Source organism: Aotus nancymaae, unplaced genomic scaffold, assembly GCF_030222135.1.
Source record: "Aotus nancymaae isolate 86718 unplaced genomic scaffold, 86718_ANA_hifiasm-v0.15.2.pri h1tg000019l, whole genome shotgun sequence".
Taxonomy (NCBI): Eukaryota; Metazoa; Chordata; class Mammalia; order Primates; family Aotidae; genus Aotus; species Aotus nancymaae.
In genome coordinates, this window is record NW_026988431.1 from 16,827,074 (window position 1) to 16,848,850 (window position 21,777).

General features: G+C 40.1%; 1 protein-coding gene across 5 annotated transcripts in view; it reads left to right on the plus strand.

Moving 5' to 3' along the window:
* The window catches only part of TNIK (TRAF2 and NCK interacting kinase), a 413,784-nt gene that overhangs the window by 83,136 nt on the left and 308,871 nt on the right, over positions 1–21,777 (plus strand). For all 5 annotated transcript variants that reach the window (XM_064378648.1, XM_064378646.1, XM_064378644.1 and 2 more), the window contains exon 2: positions 10,087–10,152. In XM_064378648.1, coding sequence (XP_064234718.1) covers positions 10,087–10,152 — 66 coding nt within the window. The remainder of the gene's footprint in view (positions 1–10,086; positions 10,153–21,777) is intronic.

Below are 21,777 nucleotides of genomic sequence, written 5' to 3' on the forward strand. Positions count from 1 at the left end.
TAGTTTTATATTCTTAACTGTATATATGTATTTATCCAATGTAAGCCGGTGGGTAATCAAGTTATATAAGATTCTTTGTTTTCATCTGTAAGGAAATAATTTGGAATTGAGCTAACTATGAGTATGAATGTGCTAAGTCTGTGAACTGAGAAAAATGTATTTTGAAAATTTTATTTATCTTTTATGCTCATATATATGCATGTGACAGTCCTACTAAATGGACTGTCAAACTGACCATGTGTGCGAAATCTTGTTGCATCAGCTCTGGAAATGAATGAAATGAATTTCTTAACCCAGAAATCTGGATTTTGCAACAGAACAGCGGTGCCTGCCCATCTCACCTACTGTCCCTGTTTCCTTCCTTTCCAGGCCCACTTTTCGAAAGGCAATGGGTGATTCCGTTGGTTTATCAAAGAGTTAAACCAAACAGAAGGAAAAACTAGAAGTCAAAAGACACAGGTCTTGATTTAACTCTGCCACTAACTAGGATGAGACCTCAGACAAATCACCTAAACTCTCTTGTTGGAGAAACCTGTAATTGTATAAGTATTTAGAGCCTATCTGGGCCTCTCTTTGCTCTTCTGTAAAATACGTAGAGAGATTTTATTGATATGATCTCAGAAATCCTTGCTGCAAATGTCAGAGACCTTACGGCATTGTGGCTGTCAGTGGTAGAACTGGTGATGCAAAGACTTGCTCCTTCCAGATGATATTTATTGAGTATCTCTGATGTCCCAGTCACGATCGATACTGCAGTGGACAAAACCAATAAAAGTTATTCATTCTTGGGGTAAAGAAGTTATTCTTCCTTGAGTAAAGAATTTTAACACTTTTCAGGCACTTACAATATGCTAGATATTGCTTTCCATGTTATATATATATTAATTATTGTACCAAATAATCCGGCGAAGTGAATATTACCATTATCACTATTTTATAGTTGAGGAAGCAGACATAGAAAGATTAAATAACATGCCCAAGGTCACATAGCTAGTACGTGATGAAGCTGGGATTCGATTCAGGCTTTTGGCTGTAGAGTCTGTGGTTTTTACTGTTATGCTATACTGCCTCTCACTGCCAATTAATTGGTTAGCTTAAAGTAATTAGCATTCATCCTAGCTAATGGCAAAGTAGCAAAAGAAGAAACTAGCTTCAGACTGAAATCTGAGAGCCTGTTTGCTCTCCCTCTCTGGGGCTTCTGGCTCTGATAAGAGGCAGGGACACCAAATAACCATGGTGTAGACAACTTCTATGTTCCCAGCCATTTGGTTGGTTGTGGTGGCCTGGCCCGAGGTCACTGCCCATTCTCTGGCTCCATTGTTAATCCACAAGGCCTTGAGCATCCCTGTAAACCCAAGTTAATTTCAGCAATGGCCATTTGTAGAGAAATGAGAAATAATGGACTTGGATTCAAAATACCTGGATTTGAATCCTGGCTTTACCATATACCAATTTTGTCATCGCCTTGGGAAACTTTTCATAATACCACCAGCAACAGCATTACGTCAGTAGCCATTATTTATTAAGCACTGTCATGGATTGTGCTAAATGTTTTATATATGTTTTGGATTCTCAGAACCATCCTCCATGAGAGGTATTTTTACCTTTACAGTCTGGTCTTGGCTGCTGTTGCTACCACTTACTGTTTAATCTTGGGCAAGTTACTTAATTCCTTGAAGCCTTAGTTTTATCATCTGAATATTGGGGTTAGTAATACCTATTTCCCAGGTTGCTATAAGGATGAAATGTGAAAAATGTATGAAAAGCATACATGCCTATCCCAATGGCAGCGGTAATGTCTATTATAGCTTATTGTATAGCTTAAGGTCTTACAGCTATTAATCCAAGGAGTGATGTTTCAAATCCACTTCTCAAGGCTGTCTTTGTGAGGACAGGCTGGAGCTGCAGGGCCTTCAGTGAAGCAGCTGAGCAGGGGCAGGGGGATCGAAAGCAGTGTCTCTTCTGGGTGCTGCACATTAGCAGATGAAATTAAGCAGACTGCAAACCAATCAGGAGATGAGAAACTTCCAGTCTCCCTGTCCTGAGAGATGAAAGCCAAACTGGAAGCTCCCAGTATCGAGGGTCAGTTCCTGGAGGCTTGGCTGTGACTATGTTTTGATTCTGCCAGGATCTGACTGGTCATTGAGGAGCTAGTTTTGGTAAGAGGATACCCATACTAGCCAGGAACTGCTCTATTGGAGGAGATGGCATCCTGGGTCAGCCTACAGTCAGGACAGCCCTTCCCAAAAGATGCTGCTTGACACGGGGAGCTGGGGAGTTAAGAACATTCACACACAGGATGCGACACTGTAAAGACACAGGCCAAGGGCCATTTTCCCAAATTGCAGATTAAAAAAAACTGGAAGGGAACAAAGGGGACAAAGAACACTAGTAAGGAGTGGAATCCAGAACTGAGCCCTAACCGTTTTGGATGAATCCTGTGATAGGTTTGCATAGTTTAATTTGTCCTACACTGACGATCAAGTAAGAAAAATCAGCAATCAGTATTTTACCCAGCCCACTCTCTCTCTCTCTAGCTAAGTATTTATGTTTTTTACTTGAATTATCTATTCCAGTTGACATACCTTCTTTGGGCCAGCAGGTTAATGAAGATAAGCTTCTGGGCTATATTCCAGATCTCCTGGATCAATACTCTTGGAGCACCTTTTCTCATATGCTGATTGCCATTATGATGATGTAATTACTGTGTACATGTAGTAATTTGCTCATGTCTGTTTCTTTCCTTTGACTGGAAGCACCATGAACCAGGGGCCATGTACCCACTGCCTCTACCTTGGACAGTGCACAACACAGAGTAGATGGCTAGGGAGGTGCCAGGTAGCAATCAGGGATTAAATACATCTTACTGTGTAAAGCAAGACCTTTGACTCCGGAAACCTCTTCTGCTTCAGAAGAGGGGAAGTGAAAGTAAAAAATTACCTTTGAGGGACCTTGCCTGGCTGTGAGTGCAGCATAAACTAGAATCCGGGGGTTGTTGAGTCAGCACAGTTTCCTAGTGCTGTACTTTCGAAGATGGTGTTGAAAAGCCTGAAGGCTCAAGATAAATATGGAGAGTTCTACTGTTCCTGTTTTCTTTGTTCTGTTTTGCTTTTGTAAGCATATGCTTGTCAGTTAGGGCTGAAACCGAACAAAACAGCTGCTAAATATGGTTCTAAAAGAAATAACATTTTGGTCTTTTTAAGGCCCGTAAGTTTAGAGTAAGCACAGTCGTTTGGCAGATGTCAATAGGGAATCCGGGGGTAGTCAGTCATTCTGGGAGCAGTATCAGACATCCATATTCTGTTGAATGCATTTTACCCTGCCAAAGGACTGGTGGCCTCAAGTAGAAGATTCTGTCACAGAACGGCTGTGTCTTTAAGAGGCGTTTTAGAGGAGGGGTGTCTAGAGTCTGTGTAGGCCATTTGCTCATGATCTGTGTTAATTTCATTTTCAAAGAAGTGGGGAGGCATTGGGAAGAATATGTATCATCTTTTATGATGTGAAGGAAATAGTCATCCTAGTTATAGATTTAAGTTTGCCTTTTTCAATCTTTGGGATTTAGCCCAGTGGTGTTATTTAGTGTTCTTATAAATCCAGTATCATTCAGAGGACCTGGAGGAATTAAAGTATAACTTAGTGGCGGGGAATGTCAAACCCTAGATCTTAAATCTCTCCACTCTGCTGTGAAGCTGGGCTTGGGCCTACCAATGACATCTAAATTTCATCAACTCACAAAAACAGTACTTATTTCAATATCCCAGGAACCCCCAATACTTGATGTGTCTTCTCAATTGTCTTACTGATTTCTAAAGAGACATACATTTGTCCATCAATATCTGACTCTGTTTATTAAGCGTGTGGTGGGTAATATTATTGGTTGAAAAGCAATAGGTTTTCCTTTACTGGCTAGATTAGTTTTATTGGCTTTTTTAATTAAAAATCTATGAAATGCAGACTGAATTTTACTGTGGCATATTCTTTATTACATGAACTCATTTTCAAAGATTACAAAGAAAAGGGCAGAAAAAATGAATATTTATTAAAGTCCTTTTGCATATCAGGCCCCAGGCTAGTCTAGATACTCACAGTTCTCACAGCAGCTCCCAGGGGAAGTAATAGTGTCTACATTTTAAAGATGAGGAAACTGAGGTTCAAAGCAGTTCTGAAACTGGCTCAAGGTTAGAGAGCTACCAGGTGATAAATCAAAGCCTGGGAATTAGGGTTCCATGAAGCTGATGGTTTAGTGATTAAGAACTCAAGGTTTGGAGTTGATCACCTGGGTAAACATCCTAGCTCTGCTGCTCATTGTTGGTGTGACCCTCATTAAGCATTTAATCCCTCTGTGCCTCAGTTTCCTAATCTGTAAAACAAAGATAATGATAGCATCCACTTGATAAAGCTGTGATAAATGAGCTAATCATAAAAAATGCTTAGAATAGTTTCTGACACGTAAGTCCTCATGAGATGTTCACTATTATTTTAATTTTTATTGTCATGACTAACCAAGTTTGATTTTTATCAGTACTGGCTGAAAAATTACATTTTCTTTCAAGGAATAGCCTGCCTTTTGATATGTAGTTATATTTCATTATGAAATAATGTAAACTACTCTACCTTAGAATTAAATTCTTTTCTCAGCCTCCCAGCAAAGGTTAAGATCTGAATAAAGGCATGTGTAGCCAACAGGGATTCTTGACTTTGGTAAATGTCAATGATTTGCTCTTTTATCCTTGGTGTATGTAACTTTCTTCCACGCTGCTCATCCCAGCTTTAAGAGCAGCTAAGCAAACACAAGAGGGAGAATTAAGTGGATTCTTCTCTCTTAGCTTTCCTGTCTTTGTAACATGATTATTAGGTATAGCTTCCTCCCCTTGCTGCACATTCTGTTGGCCACATTCTGACAACCTGTCTTTGTGATGCACGTGAGGAACAGTTTATTACAACAGGCTCTATAGATTTTAGTTTTCTTTTAGAGCTGGGGGCTTTTACATGTGACAGCTTTGTCCATTAGGGATTGGGGTAAGGAGGGTAGAGGGCACAGTCATGGAATAACTTGTCTAGATTTAAAAGAAATGAAGTAAGTTTGCTAGACCTTTGGCTCTGCATTCTGATCCCATTTTTTGTGACATCCTCTATACATGTCTGGAAGAATTGGAAGTGGGACATCAACCTTATTCAGTAACTAGTTGTGTCTAGCATTTATGTTTTGGACACCATGCTAAGTGCTGGAAATACTAAGATAAATACGTTATAGTTCCTGATCTTGAGGCATTTGTAATTCATCAAGGGAGAGAAATGTAAGAGAGGCTAGCACCATGTGAAAGTGGTTATCATAGAGCTATGCACAACATATTGCAGCTGCAGAGAGAGAGAGGCAGTGGCGCTGATTTGAGAAAGGCTTTAGGAAGGAGGCAGCAAGCTGGGCTTTCAAGGATGAGCTTGCCTCCTAAGGAAAGCAGAAGAAATAATCTTGGCAGATGGGCGGTATGAACCAGGAGCTGAGTGTGGTGTGTTAGGGACATGAAGGACATGTGGTTGGTTATAGCACAGAATGATGAAACACAGGCTGGGGATGGAGGCCAGGCCTAAGAATGACAGGACCTTGACTTTCAGTTTGAACCGCAGCTTGTATTATTTTAAATCATGGAGTGTCATGATTAGAAATGTCTATTTTAGAAAGATCAGTACAAAGAATAGCTTAGAAGGAGGAAAGAATTAACTAAAAGCAAATGGTCCCAGAAAATAATGATGAATGAAGCCTGTTGTGTGAATGGAGTGGAGTAGATGGATATGGTGGACATTTGGAGATAAAACCATTGACGCTTAGTGAACCAAATTAGGGGAGTTGTGGACAGGAGTGGAACCTTAGGGGAAGCCCACCTGGAAGTGTGAGCAGAGGAAATATTATAGAATCTGAGACAGACTAAGAGGTATGATAGAAGATGGTGGAGGGGATGTATTTTCAACAGGAGTGGTGATGCTCAGCAGTATAAATACCTCAAAGGGGACAACTAGGACAGGACTGAGGAGCGACCGCTACATGTTAGAAATTGAAGTTGTGGTGACCTTTTGGAGAAACTACTTTAGAGGTACTCTAGAGTAGAGGAAACAGCTAAATGCGTACACTGTTCAAGCTGTATCATAATTCTACAAGGATGTAACTGATGATAAAATGCAATTGTGTGAAAGAATATTCACAAACATCCAGCTCTCCAGGCACTTGGATTGGGGGAAAGAGAGAAGAGAGCCTATGGTCAGTACTCAGGTGTCACTCAGTAATACCTCTGACTTCTGTGTCTAGGGTCTCAAAGAGCCCCCTCCTTGCAAATCCCATGACTCTTGTCATGCTACTTTGCCTTGTTACTGTCAGGATACTGTAGACTGTAGATGCTGTAGACTTCTCTGTTAATTCCAGACTGGTTCTCATTTCTAGCCGTGTTGCTTGTAGTGTATGTCGTGGTATGTCACACAGAGCTTAGTTCTCCACTACCGAGGCATTCAGTTGTCGACCTGCTGGGAGTGTAGGTAGCTAGGAATGGCTCTCACCTGAAAAATGTCCGCAGCTGAAGAGTGTCACTTGGTCTAAGATTGCCATTTCTGGGATGGGTGTTAGGGGGCAGCCCACATGCAATGCCTGGTCAATGGAGATGGAATGCAAAGGCCCGATGCTTTCAGGTAGGATAATTCTGAAGGGCTATCCTAGCTCCAGTGCTCCCGTGGATCAGATGAAGTTTTTGTTTCCACTACATTTCAGTTCAGCTCTTCCCTCGGCTCAGTCTAGTTCTTCCTTTACTCCCTGGCAGGTATTGGTTCTGAGACATACCCCAATAAACTGACACAGTATAAATCTCAGGGATTCTCAGAGATTATTCCTGGGGAATCATTCTGACAAGATGATTCTTTCCAGTTGGGATGCCTATGCAAGGCCAGTTGCCAGTAGAACTCTCTTTAGTTCCTCTAAACTTTGCTTCTGAGGCCCTTGGATGCATCCAGCAAAAAGCTTCTCTCTCCCAGCAGCTTGAACTAAAGGTTCAGCATTGAGCCTCCTTGGTTTTGATTGGCTAGGACATATACCTAAGAACAGATTATTCAAGGAGAGAAAAGAGTCTCACAAGTTAGCTGTCCAAATCCTCCTGAGACCCACCTACTCACCCCAGCTCTGAGAGGGGACCCCGGAGGCGAGTGATCCCTGCTCTGCACCTGCTCGCGCTCCTGCCCTCCTCTCACATCCCCGTTTGCTTCCCAGGTTCCTGGAAGCAGCCACTCATCACTGTCCCATATTTCTTCTCTTTCTATTATATTTTTTCAGTCAAGAAAAACAAACATCGAAAACACAATTGAGATATTTCAAGCAAATGTGGAACCTCTCTCCAAATATGTTGCAGAAACACCACCAAGCAAACAAACTACTGGGAAGCATAGCTTAGAAACAAACAGCAGCTGCCACCATTTATGGGCTTTTTTTTTTTCTTTTCCTCATTTCTTTCTTATTCCATTTGTAATAAAACTTGCTGCTCTAATGGCCTACTAGTTTAACCAACAAAATTTTTCTTTCCTATCCTGAGGCTTCCCAGATGGCCTTGACAGTGTCTTTTAGCTATGGGGTGTTAGTCGACTCAGACTCTAGTCCCTTAACTGTGTTTTCTGGTATCATGGTTCTGTCTGGAACCACACCTCCCAGACCAGGTGGGGCATAGCTGGAACTTCCGGACTTCTTGATTTTTCAAGACATGAACATGGAGTGTGCCCTTCTGGTTTTGTAAGAGTAGGCAATGTAGTGCTAACTCCAATCTTTCTCAGTGACTAAGTGCTTAATCTGTTGGGTGCTTTGTTTGCTTTTTGTTTTTATTTTAATTTGTTCTCTATGTGAAATCTTTGAAGGCACTTACCCAAGGGGCTTTTCTTGAGTTTGATTTATCACAGACTAGACTTTAAAGCATCCCGACTTTTCAGATCAAATTCGTTTTTCCCTTTCCCCAGAATAGCAGAGAAACTCATTTTCCCCATCCCCCATTTAAATCCTGCTGGTGGTGTGGAATTTCTCAGCTTAAAAGTGGTAACTATTAGTGTAAGGTTTGAATGAAGCAAGCGAGGTTCGAATGAGGCAACTGAGGCCAGTTATTGGAATAAAGAAATTTAATCGGCTCCTGGGTGAGGTTCTGCTGTCCGACAGGAGGGGCCAGAGAAGTCGCACGGACTCCTCTCAGACATGGGGTTTTATAGGGAGTGAAGGAGCTCGATTGGTTGTGGGAGAGCAGGACTACTACTGGGTAAGGTTACAAGCCTTTGTTTGCATACAGGACTTGGCTGCTGTTGGTTAGAATTACTCAGCTGCTATTGGCTAGAAAGACTCAGCTGCTATTGGCTAGAATCACAAGACCCCGCTTGCATACTGGGTTCTTTAAGGGAAAGCCAGGCTGTGTGAAAAGGGAGAAGGGAACATGCCCGAGCATGTCCGAGCTTTGGGACAAAACGGGGGGAGGGTGTGTGTCTGAGCTCCCGGCGAGGCAACCGGCCTTACAATTAGGTATTAATAGATTTCCAACTATGTGCAAGGCATTATGCGAGGCCCGCACTTACTCTTCACAAGAGCACGGCTAGGTAGATGTCATCCCTGCAGGCCCAGACACTATGTTGCTCTCCCAGGGTCTCCTAGGATCACATAGCTAGTCAAGGCAAAGCTGTTACTTAACCCAGGTCTGTCTGCATCTGAAGTTCAGCTGTTCCCTGCCTACCTCTCAGCCACTCACTATAATAACGTAAGTACTCTCATGTAAGTGTTGGGTAGAGATAGGCCAAAAGTCGATGTCTATTTTCATTTGTTCCTCAGAATACTTTTAAATTAAATGCCTAACACTTAAAAAATAGGAGATCTCACATTAAATGCAATGTTCAGTTTCTCTTGAAAAATCTTTAGATCTGGCAATATTGTGCTCGTATGTTGACAACAATTGGCTCCAGCTAAGTAAACTCCACCCCACCCCACCCCACCCCACCCCACCCCGCCACACCCCACCACACCCCACCCCACCCCGCCACACCCCGCCACACCCCGCCACACCCCACTACACCCCACCACACCCCACCACACCCCACCACACCCTACCTCCCTCAAGGAGCCTTAGGCTGCTCAGTTTGCCACAGGCCCTAACTGGACCACTTCACTTGTTTACATTACTGGCCTGGCCTCTGCAGGCATTTAAGTTGGTGACTCTTAGATTTATGCCTTTAAAGAAGCAATTTCTGTCCAGTTAGGTATTAGTAAGGGGTAAAAGTGAATTTCTGCCTCTGAATAAATTTTATAGGCTTTGATTTTTCTTTTCAACTTTTTGGGATAGTAATTCAGTTATAATAGCAGTAATTATTGGACATTATTGAGCACCATAACATTCAGCTGACTCCCAGGGTTAGTAGACAACTGTTTGGAGGTAAGAACTTGAATAATTCTCCAATTTAGTTTGTGTTCTAAATCCTGCAGCTACTCGGCAGGTACTACAGGAAGTGGAGGCTATACTCAAAAGCGTATTTTGTAGAGGCAGCATTACAGAAGAGAGATGAATCCAAAGAAAAACTTTCTGAGAGAGGTAGTTAAGTTCACTTGGAAACTGTTGACTACCATAGGTAAGATTGTCCCACAATGCAGGAACACCCTTCTAACTACCAGGGCTCACTCAACACAATGAACAGCTCAGACATTTCAAAGAGAAATATTAGAGAACATTAGAACCTTCTCAGGATGATGAGTCTTTCACTTTATGTTGATGTACCTCCTGCAAGTGTGTTTTCATTTTACAGTGAGAAATGTGTTAATTCTTTTCTATTAATTTACTTGAAAAAGCATCTCCTTTTGCCTGATTTAAACACATTTCACAGAAATGTAAAATGGAAAGAAAATGGAACTTGACTAATTTCATAGCTGCAGCTGACTTAAATTTTAAAATTTTGATAGTATTAAATGTTAACAATGAGAGCCCCCAAAGCTAAAGTTGTCATTTATTTGCTTAATTTAAATAAATATTTGCTTTTGATTAAGGCGATGCCTGGAATATTGTTTTGAATTTTCATTGTTTGTTTATTTTCTTTCAGGATCCCGCAGGGATCTTTGAATTGGTGGAACTTGTTGGAAATGGAACATATGGGCAAGTTTACAAGGTAAGTACATTGAGTTTGAGTGTGGCTTGTGTGTGGTTTCAGTTCATGAACGCTGAATTGCAATGCTGTCTATACTTGCTCATAAATGGCTCATAACAGATTTAAAATGAAGTAACATACTTGTTGATTGACTCTCCATCCTTAAAATATATCTGTGGTTATGTTGCCTAAATTGGATTCTGTGATTTGGGTATTTCACTTCATTATCTATTCTTGTGTTTATATCTGATACATGAATTCTGATGCCACATATTTGAAGCTCTTCAAGTGCTTGGTTTCCTCTACTTTAATCCCTGCCAGAACTGGTTTTTGAAAGAGAAAAGAATGCCATCTACTTTAGAAATTGAAGCTATTAAACTATTGCAGCTGGAAAAGTAGATGTGTTATTGGCCTAGGGCATGAATTAAATGAGTTGAGTGAACAGGGTTTGAGCAAAACTTGGTTACCTCACAAAGCAAAGCTTAATAGCAGTGGCAAATTTTGGAAGTTAGGAAATAATTAAAAGTTAAACTTGAGTTGAGATTGAGCTGAGGAATAAGAAATCTTGCGTGCCGGTTTACTAATTTTTGCTTACAAATTCACTCAAAAGGTGTTTTTAAAAGGTATTTTCCCCCAGTATAATCTACGAAAAATGGTTGGTTGAAAATGTGAGTTGATTCCTTTTCTGATTTTCAAAAAAAATGAAAGTGAACTGTTTTTGGACTAAAACTTTTGGGGTTTTGTTGAATGAGCTATTGAAATGCCATCAAAACAAACCAACTGTTTCTTCATGATAATTTCTAGGGAAATATCCATCATTTGTCCTAGTGGCAGTGATATGAGATGGCATTTCCATTACAAATTATCTTGTGCTCTACTTTTAAAAATTCCTGCTGAGCCCTAAACTTCTCTCAGTTAATTAAATGTATTATAGAAATCATTCAGGTTGTAATATTTTCAATTCTGCAGAATGTCAAAAGTATTATTTATAGGGTATTCTTGAGATTCTGTTTTTTAAAGCACACATTTATATGTTTATTTACCAGAGGTTCCCTTTGGTGTCCAGGGGAAAATTTCTCCCTTGCAAGAAACAATTATTTCCTAAATTGTCTTTTACCATTAGACAAAATGTAGTCTACCCAACCTGCTCACTTGATGCTGATCCTGTCTGACACAGAAAGAAATGTGTCTCAGCAAAGGCTTTTAAACACTTTCAATGAAGATAATTAGGTTGGAAGATTGTGTTACTGCGTTTTGAGAAACTGGATTGAACTTGCGAAGTATCTAATGAATTAAGCTCTGACTTAGGTAGAAAATTACTTCTGATTTGCTGTCAATATGAAGGAGCAACTCTGTAACATGCTGTTGGTTTTATGGTGCCATTTCTTAGAGCCTTTCTGTTGTATTATGTTTCCCACCCATAGGATATGCATTTGGGAGACAATTCACAGCTTGGTACACTAATTCAAGTGGTGAACTCTGCACTGTTAAAAGATGAAATAGAAAAGAGATTCAATTAAGGATGGGACTATTTGGAAAATCCAGAATTACCCATAATTTCTTGTTATTTGAAAAGGGCAAGGAAACAAATGGCAAGAAGTCTCAGATCTTTTTAGAGAGGGAAGATATTTAGTAGTTAGGTGGTCAATGTTATTATTCTAAAGGACTCCATTTGCTTGGTGGTGGATACAGTACTTTGACAGCTTCCAAGTTTAAGAGAGATTCTGCAAAGAATGGTCATGGTGAATGCAGTGAACTTTGGGACAGGAGATCTGGTCTCTTTCACGAGCTCCATTGTTTTGTAGCCACCACAGCTTTTCTGTGAATTAGTCTAATGAGAATATAGTTAGAAATCCTTTGGGGCCTGGCTAGGTACAATGGCTCACGCCAGTAATTCCAGCACTTTGGGAGACCAAGGCAGGTGGATCATTTGAGGTCAGGAGTTTGAGACCAGCGAGGCCAACATGAGGAAACCCCCTCTCTACTAAAAATACAAAAATTAGCCTGGTGGTAGTGGTGCGCACCTGTAATCCCAGGTACTTGGGAGGCTGAGGCAGGAGAATCTCTTGAGCCTGGGAGGCAGAGATTGCGGTAAGCTGAGATCTCTCCACTGCACTCCAGTCTGGGTGAGAGAGTGAGACCCTGTCTCAAAAAAAAAAAAAAAAGAAAAAAGAAAAAAAAACTTTATGGCCTTGTGATGATTTACTTAAAGAATTATAACTCCCTACCTAGGTAAGGGTTTGGTTTCTAGGCAACCAGATGGTGTTAGGTGGCACTGCTCATGAACAGACCCTGTGTTTCCTGAGGTCACTAATCTAGTCCTGCTGTCATTCCGAGTTCTAAAAGATTAAAGCTTAATAAAATAGCAAAATCTGAGCTAAAAGATATGTGAGCCTAAAGTAAATTAATCAAAATGTGTTCACACTATAGATTACACAACTTTTATGGAACATCTATGTTTCTAAAATACTGTAGGTGTAAATAGAAATGTTACAGCTCTAGCGGGAGGTCCTTATACATAAAATCATATACGTATTTACGTTAAATACTGTATTAGTCTGTTCTCACGCTGCTATGAAGAAATACGTTAACTGGGTAATCTATAAAGGAAAGAGGTTTAATTGACTCACAGTTCTGCATGGCTGGGGAACCCTCAAGAAACTTACAATCATGGCGGAAGGCACCTCTTCACAGGGTAGCAGGAGAGAGAATCAGTGCCCAGTGAAGGGGGAAGCCCCTTATAAAACCATCAGATCTTGTGAAAACTCACTCACTATCATGAGAACAGGAAGGGGGAATCCGCCTCAATGATTCAATTATCTCCACCTGGTCTCTCTCATGACACATGGGGATTATAGGAAGTACAATTCAAGATGAGATTTGGCTGGGGACACAGCCAGACCAGATCAAATGCTAAGCCTTTGATTTTAATTTTTAAAGTCCCTCCTTTGGTATTCCTGGTTTTCTTAAAGTCAGTTATAATTTTATGAGTAACTATATGGACATAGACTTTATTTTATGGAGATTTTATTGTAAGTTTCTTTTTTATAAGCTGCTCTAAGAGAGTCATAATATAATTTTATTTACAGGTAGTTTTAAAGAAACATACTTAATAAATGAAAAGTACATGTAGGTATTCAGAGAATACTTCTTAAAATGTATCTGCATGTGAGCCAGTTACATCTAGGTGTAGAAATATAAATATTTTATATAAAAACCATTTAATAATGTTTAGTTTTTCAAAGTTGCTTCTAGTCTTACTCCCAATTCTAGCTTATTCCTATTTTGAGCAAACTTAGATTAGTTTATCTTTAGCATTTTGGTCCCAGATAATCAAGTAGTGATTCAGTATCTGTTCTTTGCTTTATTTACTGAGGAGCAAAGTTAGATAATAAAGAATAGTGACTCACTGTCAGGACTTTTAATGAGGAAACCATCTCCCTATGCTCATGGCTGCATTAAAAAATAAACCAACAAAAGGCCACATACCCATTTACTAAAGGTCTTGGCTGTTTATTGGCATGATACCTATTGGGAACCTAATGGAATCTGGATCCATTTTTGTTAAAATAAGTAATTCTTTTAATAAATTGAAATAATTGTTTAATGTTTGCTGCTAAAATACTACTACAAATTAGCCACAGGTTTTAAATAAATGTTGGTCTCTACTGTCTCCTAATTTGCCCTTTTGAACATAGATTGGTTATTATGGAGATGAAGTCATATTTTATCCCAGGGTGATAATGTGAATTAGAAATATGAAGGAGTTCTCATATTTCTTTTCAATGCTCCTTAAAGTTGTAAAGTGCAACGTAGGGAGGCCATTATGGTGGCTATAGTGCTCATGAGAGAGAGAGAGATGTTGTGAGTGTGTATTTTTCCAATGGGCTATAAGATTCTTCACAGTCCTCATTCTGAGTTCCTCTTCCAGCTGGCCGTCCAACCCATCCTTGATCATCTCCAGTCATGTGGAACTCACTACTTCCCTGTCAGTCCATTTTCCCAAATTCCTTTGAACGTTATCACGTTGAGCTGAGATGCTGCCTTCCTAATACCCATTTCATACCTCTAGAGTTATTTAAAACTTAAAATTAAATATTCTTTCACAGGAATGTAGTCCTTTTGATATCTGAAGAAGATTTCTCCCTACTTCCTCCAAACATATACTTATATCTCCTGTTGTCCAGGCAAGGTAGCCTCAGTTGCTTGATTCATTCTTCTTATGACATAAACCTGGGACCCTTCATTATCCCTGCTTCTGCCCTGGAATTATTATGTTTTATACTTGTGAATAGTTTTATATTCCATAAAACCTTTTGAATATATGATTTAATTTCTATCAGAATGAGCACCTTGTTCTCACCTCTGGGTCTTTATAGTAATAGTTCCCTCTACTTAGAACACTTGCCCCCAGCCCTCTCATGCCTGGCTCCTTCTCCTTCAGGTCTCAGCTCAAATGTTACCTTCTCAAGGAAGCCACTTTTCATCCCTATGTCTACTACAGCTAGACCCTGCCTCTGCTTCTCTCTGCCATAGACTTTCTTTGTCACATTAACCTGTTTTATTGTTTTTATGGTATTGCTACTCTCTGAATTATCACACTTCCTTGTTTATGTTTGTATTTAGCAATTTAAATACATAAGTCAAGGGAAAGTAAAGTCAGAGACCTAGTCTGTCTGGGCCATCACTCTATCCCAACTCTGGCACATAGTAGATGTTGACAGTTGTGGGGCCCAGAATTGAGCTAGGTTTCCTTGATAATTCTCTGTATATTTGTTCCTAATTTTAAAATTTTAACATTTTCATAAAATGTTAAGCTTTGTACTTTAGAAAAACATATTTGCACAAAACCAATAAACAAAATGCTCTACCTGTGTTTTCTTATGATGGGAGGAGGATGTGGATTTTATGTTTAATGAATTACCTGTAGTCTGCAGAAGCAAGACTATGCTAGAAATTTACAAAATGAGGCAAAGCAATTTTCTGGGGTTTGGTCTCCTGGCAGAGGTCCTCAGACTTTAGTAATGTAAAATGGATATTTGGGAAAGGATTCAAAGTGAAAAAAAAAAAAAGGATTTCCAGGCTCCAGCTTCTGAAATTTTGATTCAGTGGGTCTGGGGTATCCTCTGTGCACCTTTAATAAGTGTAAATGCTCATTCTGTTGTTCAAGGTCCTGGGACTGCACCTCCAGACACTGCAAAAATGATTGTGTATCACCCTGTTATAGGTCACTTGAGTGAATGTGAAGCCTAACACTTTCTGTAATCATTTATTTTAGGATTTCCATGCTGACTCAGACTTGCATAAACTGAGAAAAGCAAAAAACAAAGATCTTGACCTGAGATGTGATACCAACGAGTTTTGGCTTATTCAGAGATTTGACTTTTAGTGTTTTTATTTGATATGCTTATAATTACAGTTTACAGCTGAATAACTTAACTCAAGATCTGAGATTCAATATTGTCAAAATTGACTTCACATAGAAAAATCTGGGCCTGTTGGGTGGAGATCTTCTCAAATCCGTATATCGCAATCTCTTCATTAACTTTCCATTAAAATAAGATAAAACATTTCAATAGTAAGTTTATTCATGGTTTATTTATGGAGGTGATTCTGTAACATTACCCAGGATGCACAGTAGCTTTTCATAGCCTGCTGCAATGAATCATGTATTATACTATTCATTTCTTGTTTGGCAAGGAGTAAGTATGGGAGAATGGTGCGTTTTATAGATAATAGTGGCATTTGTTTTTTAATCAAGAATGTCTAACATAAAGAATACATTCTTTCACATTTGTTGAGTGCCCATGGAAAAAGCCCTGTGCTTTGTATGGGAATAATGCAGAGCTAACTGAGGAGGTTCCTACTCTTAAGAAGAACGTAATCGGATTATCTCATTAGGACTGAGTGCTCACTCTGCACCAGAGGTTTTTATGCACGTTGTCTCAGTTATTCCTCATGGTGGTTATGGTCTCATTTTATTGGGAAGGAAGCACACATATCAAATCACATTATCACTCTAAGGCAGGGTTTCTTAGCCTCAGTGCTCATGAGATCTGGGGCTGGATAATTCTTTGTTGTGGGGTGTACTGTGCATTGCAGGATATATAGCAGCCCCCCTGGCCTCTTCCAACTAGAAAGCAGTAGCACCCCTAAGTTGTGACAGCTGAAAATGTCTCCAGATTTTGCCAGTGTCTTCTGTGGGGGCAAAACCACTGCTTTAAAAATAAAACAAAATGGCAAAACTCTTAACATTGAGGTGCAGGTGGGGACAGTGAGAGTATAGACTCTAGTAATTGATGCTGTCCAGGCAGAGTGGGGACCTGAATGGGCTGTTAGATGTGGATTTGGAAATAGCTTAGAGGCCTTGGCATTTCTACCACCTCTGGGAGCACAAATGAGCATTTTCATAAGTGGGAAGAGTGTAATGAAAAGGACTTCGGAACAGGACTGAGCTGGATTCCTAGCCTGGTTCTACTGTGTTCCAATTGTGTGAAGATAACCAACTTGCCTTCTGAGTCTGGATTTCTTTATCTTTGATTAATAGTACAGAGTAGAGCTGTTAATGAAAACTAAAGTGTAAAACATTAATGTGTGGCAGCGCTCAGCTCAGTGCCTGACACATAGTAGACACTCAGCAACCTTTTCCTCTTCCCAAACACATATGCCAGTTCTTCCCATGGTCTTGCTTTCATAGAACATTCTATGGCTCAAAAACATTCACAGAGGAATGAAGTTAGAAACACGTGTCTTTGTGCTCCACATTCTACATTTGATTTATTGGTTTTTATATATGCTTAGAATGCCATTATTTGTATTAAATATTAAGATGGTGACATTAAAAGTAATGGTGAAATACTTTTGCACCAACCTAATACCGGTATTACTTTTAATGGCAAAAACTGCAATAACTTTTGCACTAACCTAATATAATTCTCAATACTTCTTACATTGTATTTGGTGATATAATTGCCATTTGGATATTATATTTGGTCTTTAGTGTTTAAAAAAGCCAATTTCTCAGTAATTTGTAAAGAGAAGAAAGATTAATAGAGGAATCAGGAATTGGTTGCTGCACCACAGAACTTTGGTGGAATGAAATTGTTTCTGAATAATTTTATATTTCACAAGTTTTGGAGGAGAAGCAATAGTGTTTCTCCTTCAGGTAGTGTAAGATCTCAGGGGAGAGTCTTTATTGCGAGATTAGTGAAGGGATGTGGAGCAGCGAGAACTTCATTTAGACCTTGAGGACCCGTCATATGGTTTTGGTTCTACCCTTAACTTGCCTTAGCTTTGAGCGTGCCATAGATCTACTTGGAACTTCAATTGTTCTCACCTGTAAAATTAGAATGTAAAGAAATAGTTTTCATGGTATTCCCACCAAGCTATTGTGAGGTTGAAATGAATTAATGACTGTGAAAGTATTTTGTGGAATATAAATTCCTGTGTACATGTAAGGTTTGATTATTGCTATTGTCATTTATCACAACAGGAGGTGGCACATTCCTGTTATTTGGGGCCTAGGGAAGTTTATTCCTGTGTTGTTCTTCCTCTTCTTCATCCTCAGTCTTTATTACTTAGTCTCAAAGAGTACTTTTGCTGGAACTAAAGGTAGCAATTTTACTTCTGTTCTCCAATAAGTAGGAGAATCATTTACCTTTGAAATATGTTGGCTTGATGAACTTTTCATCTTCATAGATCCCTGAGTTGTTTGCATCTAATTTGTCTGAAGACCATGCCACCTTGTGCATGATCTGTTGAGTGTAATGAATTAGATGGTTGTCATGTGAACATGGAAGGAAGACCTTTGTGAGTGCCTGTGTGCTGGATGCCATATGGAAAGGTCAGTTTCTCTGCTAGGTGGCTGAGCCTCTAGAGTTGCTACCAAAACTTGATACAGGGACTATGCAGGATTTCTTGTTGCTACTAGTGGTTCTCAGCCTTCACTCTTTATAGAAATCATCTGGATAAATTTGCAAAACTATGGATAATTGGGGTTTTCTTTAAACATTTGATTTTAGTTTGTCTGATGTTGGGCTGGGTGAGGTTTTATTCCAGATGTTGTAATGCACAGTCAGGATCGAGAGCTGCTGGCCTGAGGTTCTCTGTGGTGTAAGTGCTCTTTTGGGTATCTTTGCTTTTGGGGACGAGTCTACCCCTCTTAGCTTTATCCTGGGGTTTTGTTTACCTTTTATTCATTTATTTAATGTCAGCCTTCATAAGTATCTAACAACTGCCTAGCGTTGCCTTCAGGGCAGGGCTTATAGATAAGCATGTGATCCCTGCCATCTAAAGGTTTGAAGTCTGGGATGGCTGAGACGTGAAAATCAGTCACTTCAATGTTGTATTACATGCACCACAACAAGAATATATGGAGCAGAGCCAATTCTGTGGGGGCTGTGGGAAGACCAGGGAAGGCTTCATATATGAGGTGACTCTTGAGTGGAGTCTTAAAAGATGAATAGATGTATATGGAAGGGGAATTAAGAAGGTACTCTAGGGAGAGGTAGTGTTACCAAAGGCTTGACTGCTGTTGATGGCTTGCGCCAGGATCAAAGATAAAGAAATCCAGACTCAGAGGGTAAATTGATTATCTTCACCTGACGTGAAGTAGGGTTAGTAAGACTTTAAGACAACATGGACTGATGGCTCTTCTGGCCTTGAGTCTTATTAGCCGTATGAGTTTAAGCATGTCATTTAACTCTTCTGGGCCTTGGTTTCTTGTATAATGAAGAGGTCTGGCCAGAGGGTCTGCAGAGTTCCTTCTGGACATGACAATTTTTAATTCTAAGTAGAGCACTAGTCTGGAAAACCTCCACAAGTTGCTTCCATGAATCCACTTAACAGCCTGTGCTTTTCCAGCTACAAAACTGTAATCGAAATATTCCCAACCATTAGCAAAATGATTTCTACTGAATGCCTAACATTGCTAAGGTACTCATTTGGCCAGGTGGCATGGCTTGGTGTAGTCTGTGTTGAAGGATGTAGACACATGCACATTTTATACCATTCTTTCATTAATTCAGAGCCACAAGGTTTTAGCAGGTTCTCAATGCCTTAATGAATGATGATATATACTTTCTAATAGTGATGAAAAGAGGATATTTTCTGTTAGGGATGGACATGGATTGGCACTCATGTGCTCAATTCTGATTTGAAGTATTTAGAATGCTTTAGTCCAAAATACTTTCATTCCACCTCATATGTATCAATGAGTTGCCAAATAACTTGATGCACAATCCCCTCATGACTTGTAGTTTTTAGATCTCATAATACCCTTAATGACTTGGTGATTATAAGGCACTTTCAAGTAATTAAACAATCAATAGTTACTATTCTGGGTGATTCGTAACCTGTAAAATGAAACCCTGCCAGGATTACAGGCACAGAATTTAGGGCTCTTCATGGTTTTCACTATTTTGTACATGGGAAACACTTGAGACTCTTTAAAGAAAAGAATAACCAATTAACTGTGGTACTGAGATGGTATTTCTTTTCTCTGTGGTTTAACCTTAAATGTAATTGTATTAAATCTGCTTGGATATTTTGCATATGCAAAAAGAAATATCTGCTGTTTGGCAAGCAAATGTATACTTACTACTATGTAGGAGCCTTGTGGGTGATGAGGGTCTAGAATGGGTCATTACAACCTCTGGCTGCTGGGTGCAGTGGTCTTGGGCAGTGCTTCAATCTTGATCCTGTTGCTCACTTTGCAAGGCAAAGCACAGAACTGCTGTGTCCATTTTATTTCCCTCTACAACAAAGGAAGACAAGTGTAGCAGCTGGCTACGCAATTTTTCTAAATAAATTACAAAAATCTACCACAACAGTCACAATAACCATATCATATTTGTGGACAGCAGGGAAGAGTTAGGAACTAAATGATGTGAAGAGCTCAGTCTCCTTTAAGGAGAAGTTGACTTCTTGTTTTAGAAAACTTGCCCGTTGCTGTTTAACATCTTCGAGTTGATACTTTTCTTTATTTCTTGAGAAATTCAGTTTTGATCTGTGCATCACATTCAGGGCTGTGGTATGAGACCCCTAGCTGAATTTATCTTACAGGAACTCTTACTTTTTACTGTACCTCTTTCTCTTATTGTAGAAGGTACATATTATAATTACCCCCTTAGCTATTTTAAGTCAGGACACAATTCCGTAGCATTTAAGTACATTCACATTGTTGTGCAATCCTCACTGCCACCAATCTCCAGAACTTTTTCATTATCCTAAACTGAAACCCTGAACCTGTTAAATATTAACTCCCCACACCCTGCTATCCCCACTCCACCCCATGCTCTGATCTCTGTTTTAAAAAATACTGTTAGCAAACTTAAAACTTAATTACAGAGGTGGTGGTTTCCTGGATAATGTCCTGCAACTCTGGACCTGCAACAAGCCTGAAATGGGTCTGCACGTCTGTCTGCCCTTAGGTTGGCATTCCTCAAGGTAACTCACCAACAGCCCACTTTATTATCTGTAGGCGATTGACCAGCCAGCACCTGCATCTTGTTGTAGGGAGCTGAAACCAGCTGAAGCCCTTGATTTTTCTACCCTGTCTATATCTAAATAAAACAATCCTTCCCAGGTAGAAGTCCACAAAAAATATACAAACATTTTGTATGAATCCTAAAAGGATATTGTGTGTGTTTTCTGATATGGTTTGGCTGTGTCTCCACCCAAATCTCACCTTGAATTGTGATAATCCCCAAGGGTCAGAGGCAGGGCCAGGTGGAGATAGTTGAATCATGGGGGCAGTTTCCCCCATACTGTTCTCGTGTAGTGAGTAAGTCTCACGAGATCTGATGGTTTTACAAATGGGAGTTCCCCTGCACTAGCTCTCAGCCTGCGCTGTGTAAGACGTGACTGCTCCTCATTCGCTTCCAGCCATGATTGTGAGGCCTTCCCAGCCGTGTGGAACCGTGAGTCAATTAAACCTCTTTCCTTTATAAATTATCCAGTCTTGGGTACATCTTTATTAGCAGTGTGAGAACAGACTAATACATTTTCTATATTAAAACGTCTGGGCTGCGGTTATTTTTACTACAAATTTACAAATGAGGTTTTTCTTTACCTTTAAATGTATCAACTGTTTTTTAAAGCAGCAAAACATTTTTCCGCCACTGGAAACTCCAGTATTTCACTCAATAGTGGAATGTTCCGGGTGGAGGATAGGATCCACCTCATGGAGTATCCTTTTGCTAACATAGCACTCCCCTGGTACTCCTCTACCTCCCTCCACAGAGAAGCCCCACAATTGAGTGGAGTCCTTAGACTCCAGGGAGCACAGTTCTACATTCCCAGTCACAGGTCCCCACGACATGAAGCCTCCCGCTCCAGCTTCATCTATGGCCCATCCTGATTCCCGCTGTGTGCCTCTATGGTAGCATATTGCTGGGCGTTTGTGCATGCTGCACACAGTGTCTGTTTATCTGTGCTGTGCCCTTTTCCACCCCCTGTTGGCTAGCAACCATACTTCATCCTTAACACATGGTTCAGGCAGCACCCTGCCCCGTGGGGTTTGATGGCCTTCCCTGTCTCTTCTCTCGGTACACTGACCTGTCTGTCTGTAATCCTTAGTCTGGCTGTCTCCTACTCTAACCTGAGCTCCTTGAGTCAGGGACATTACCTTACTGTTTCTCTAGTGCT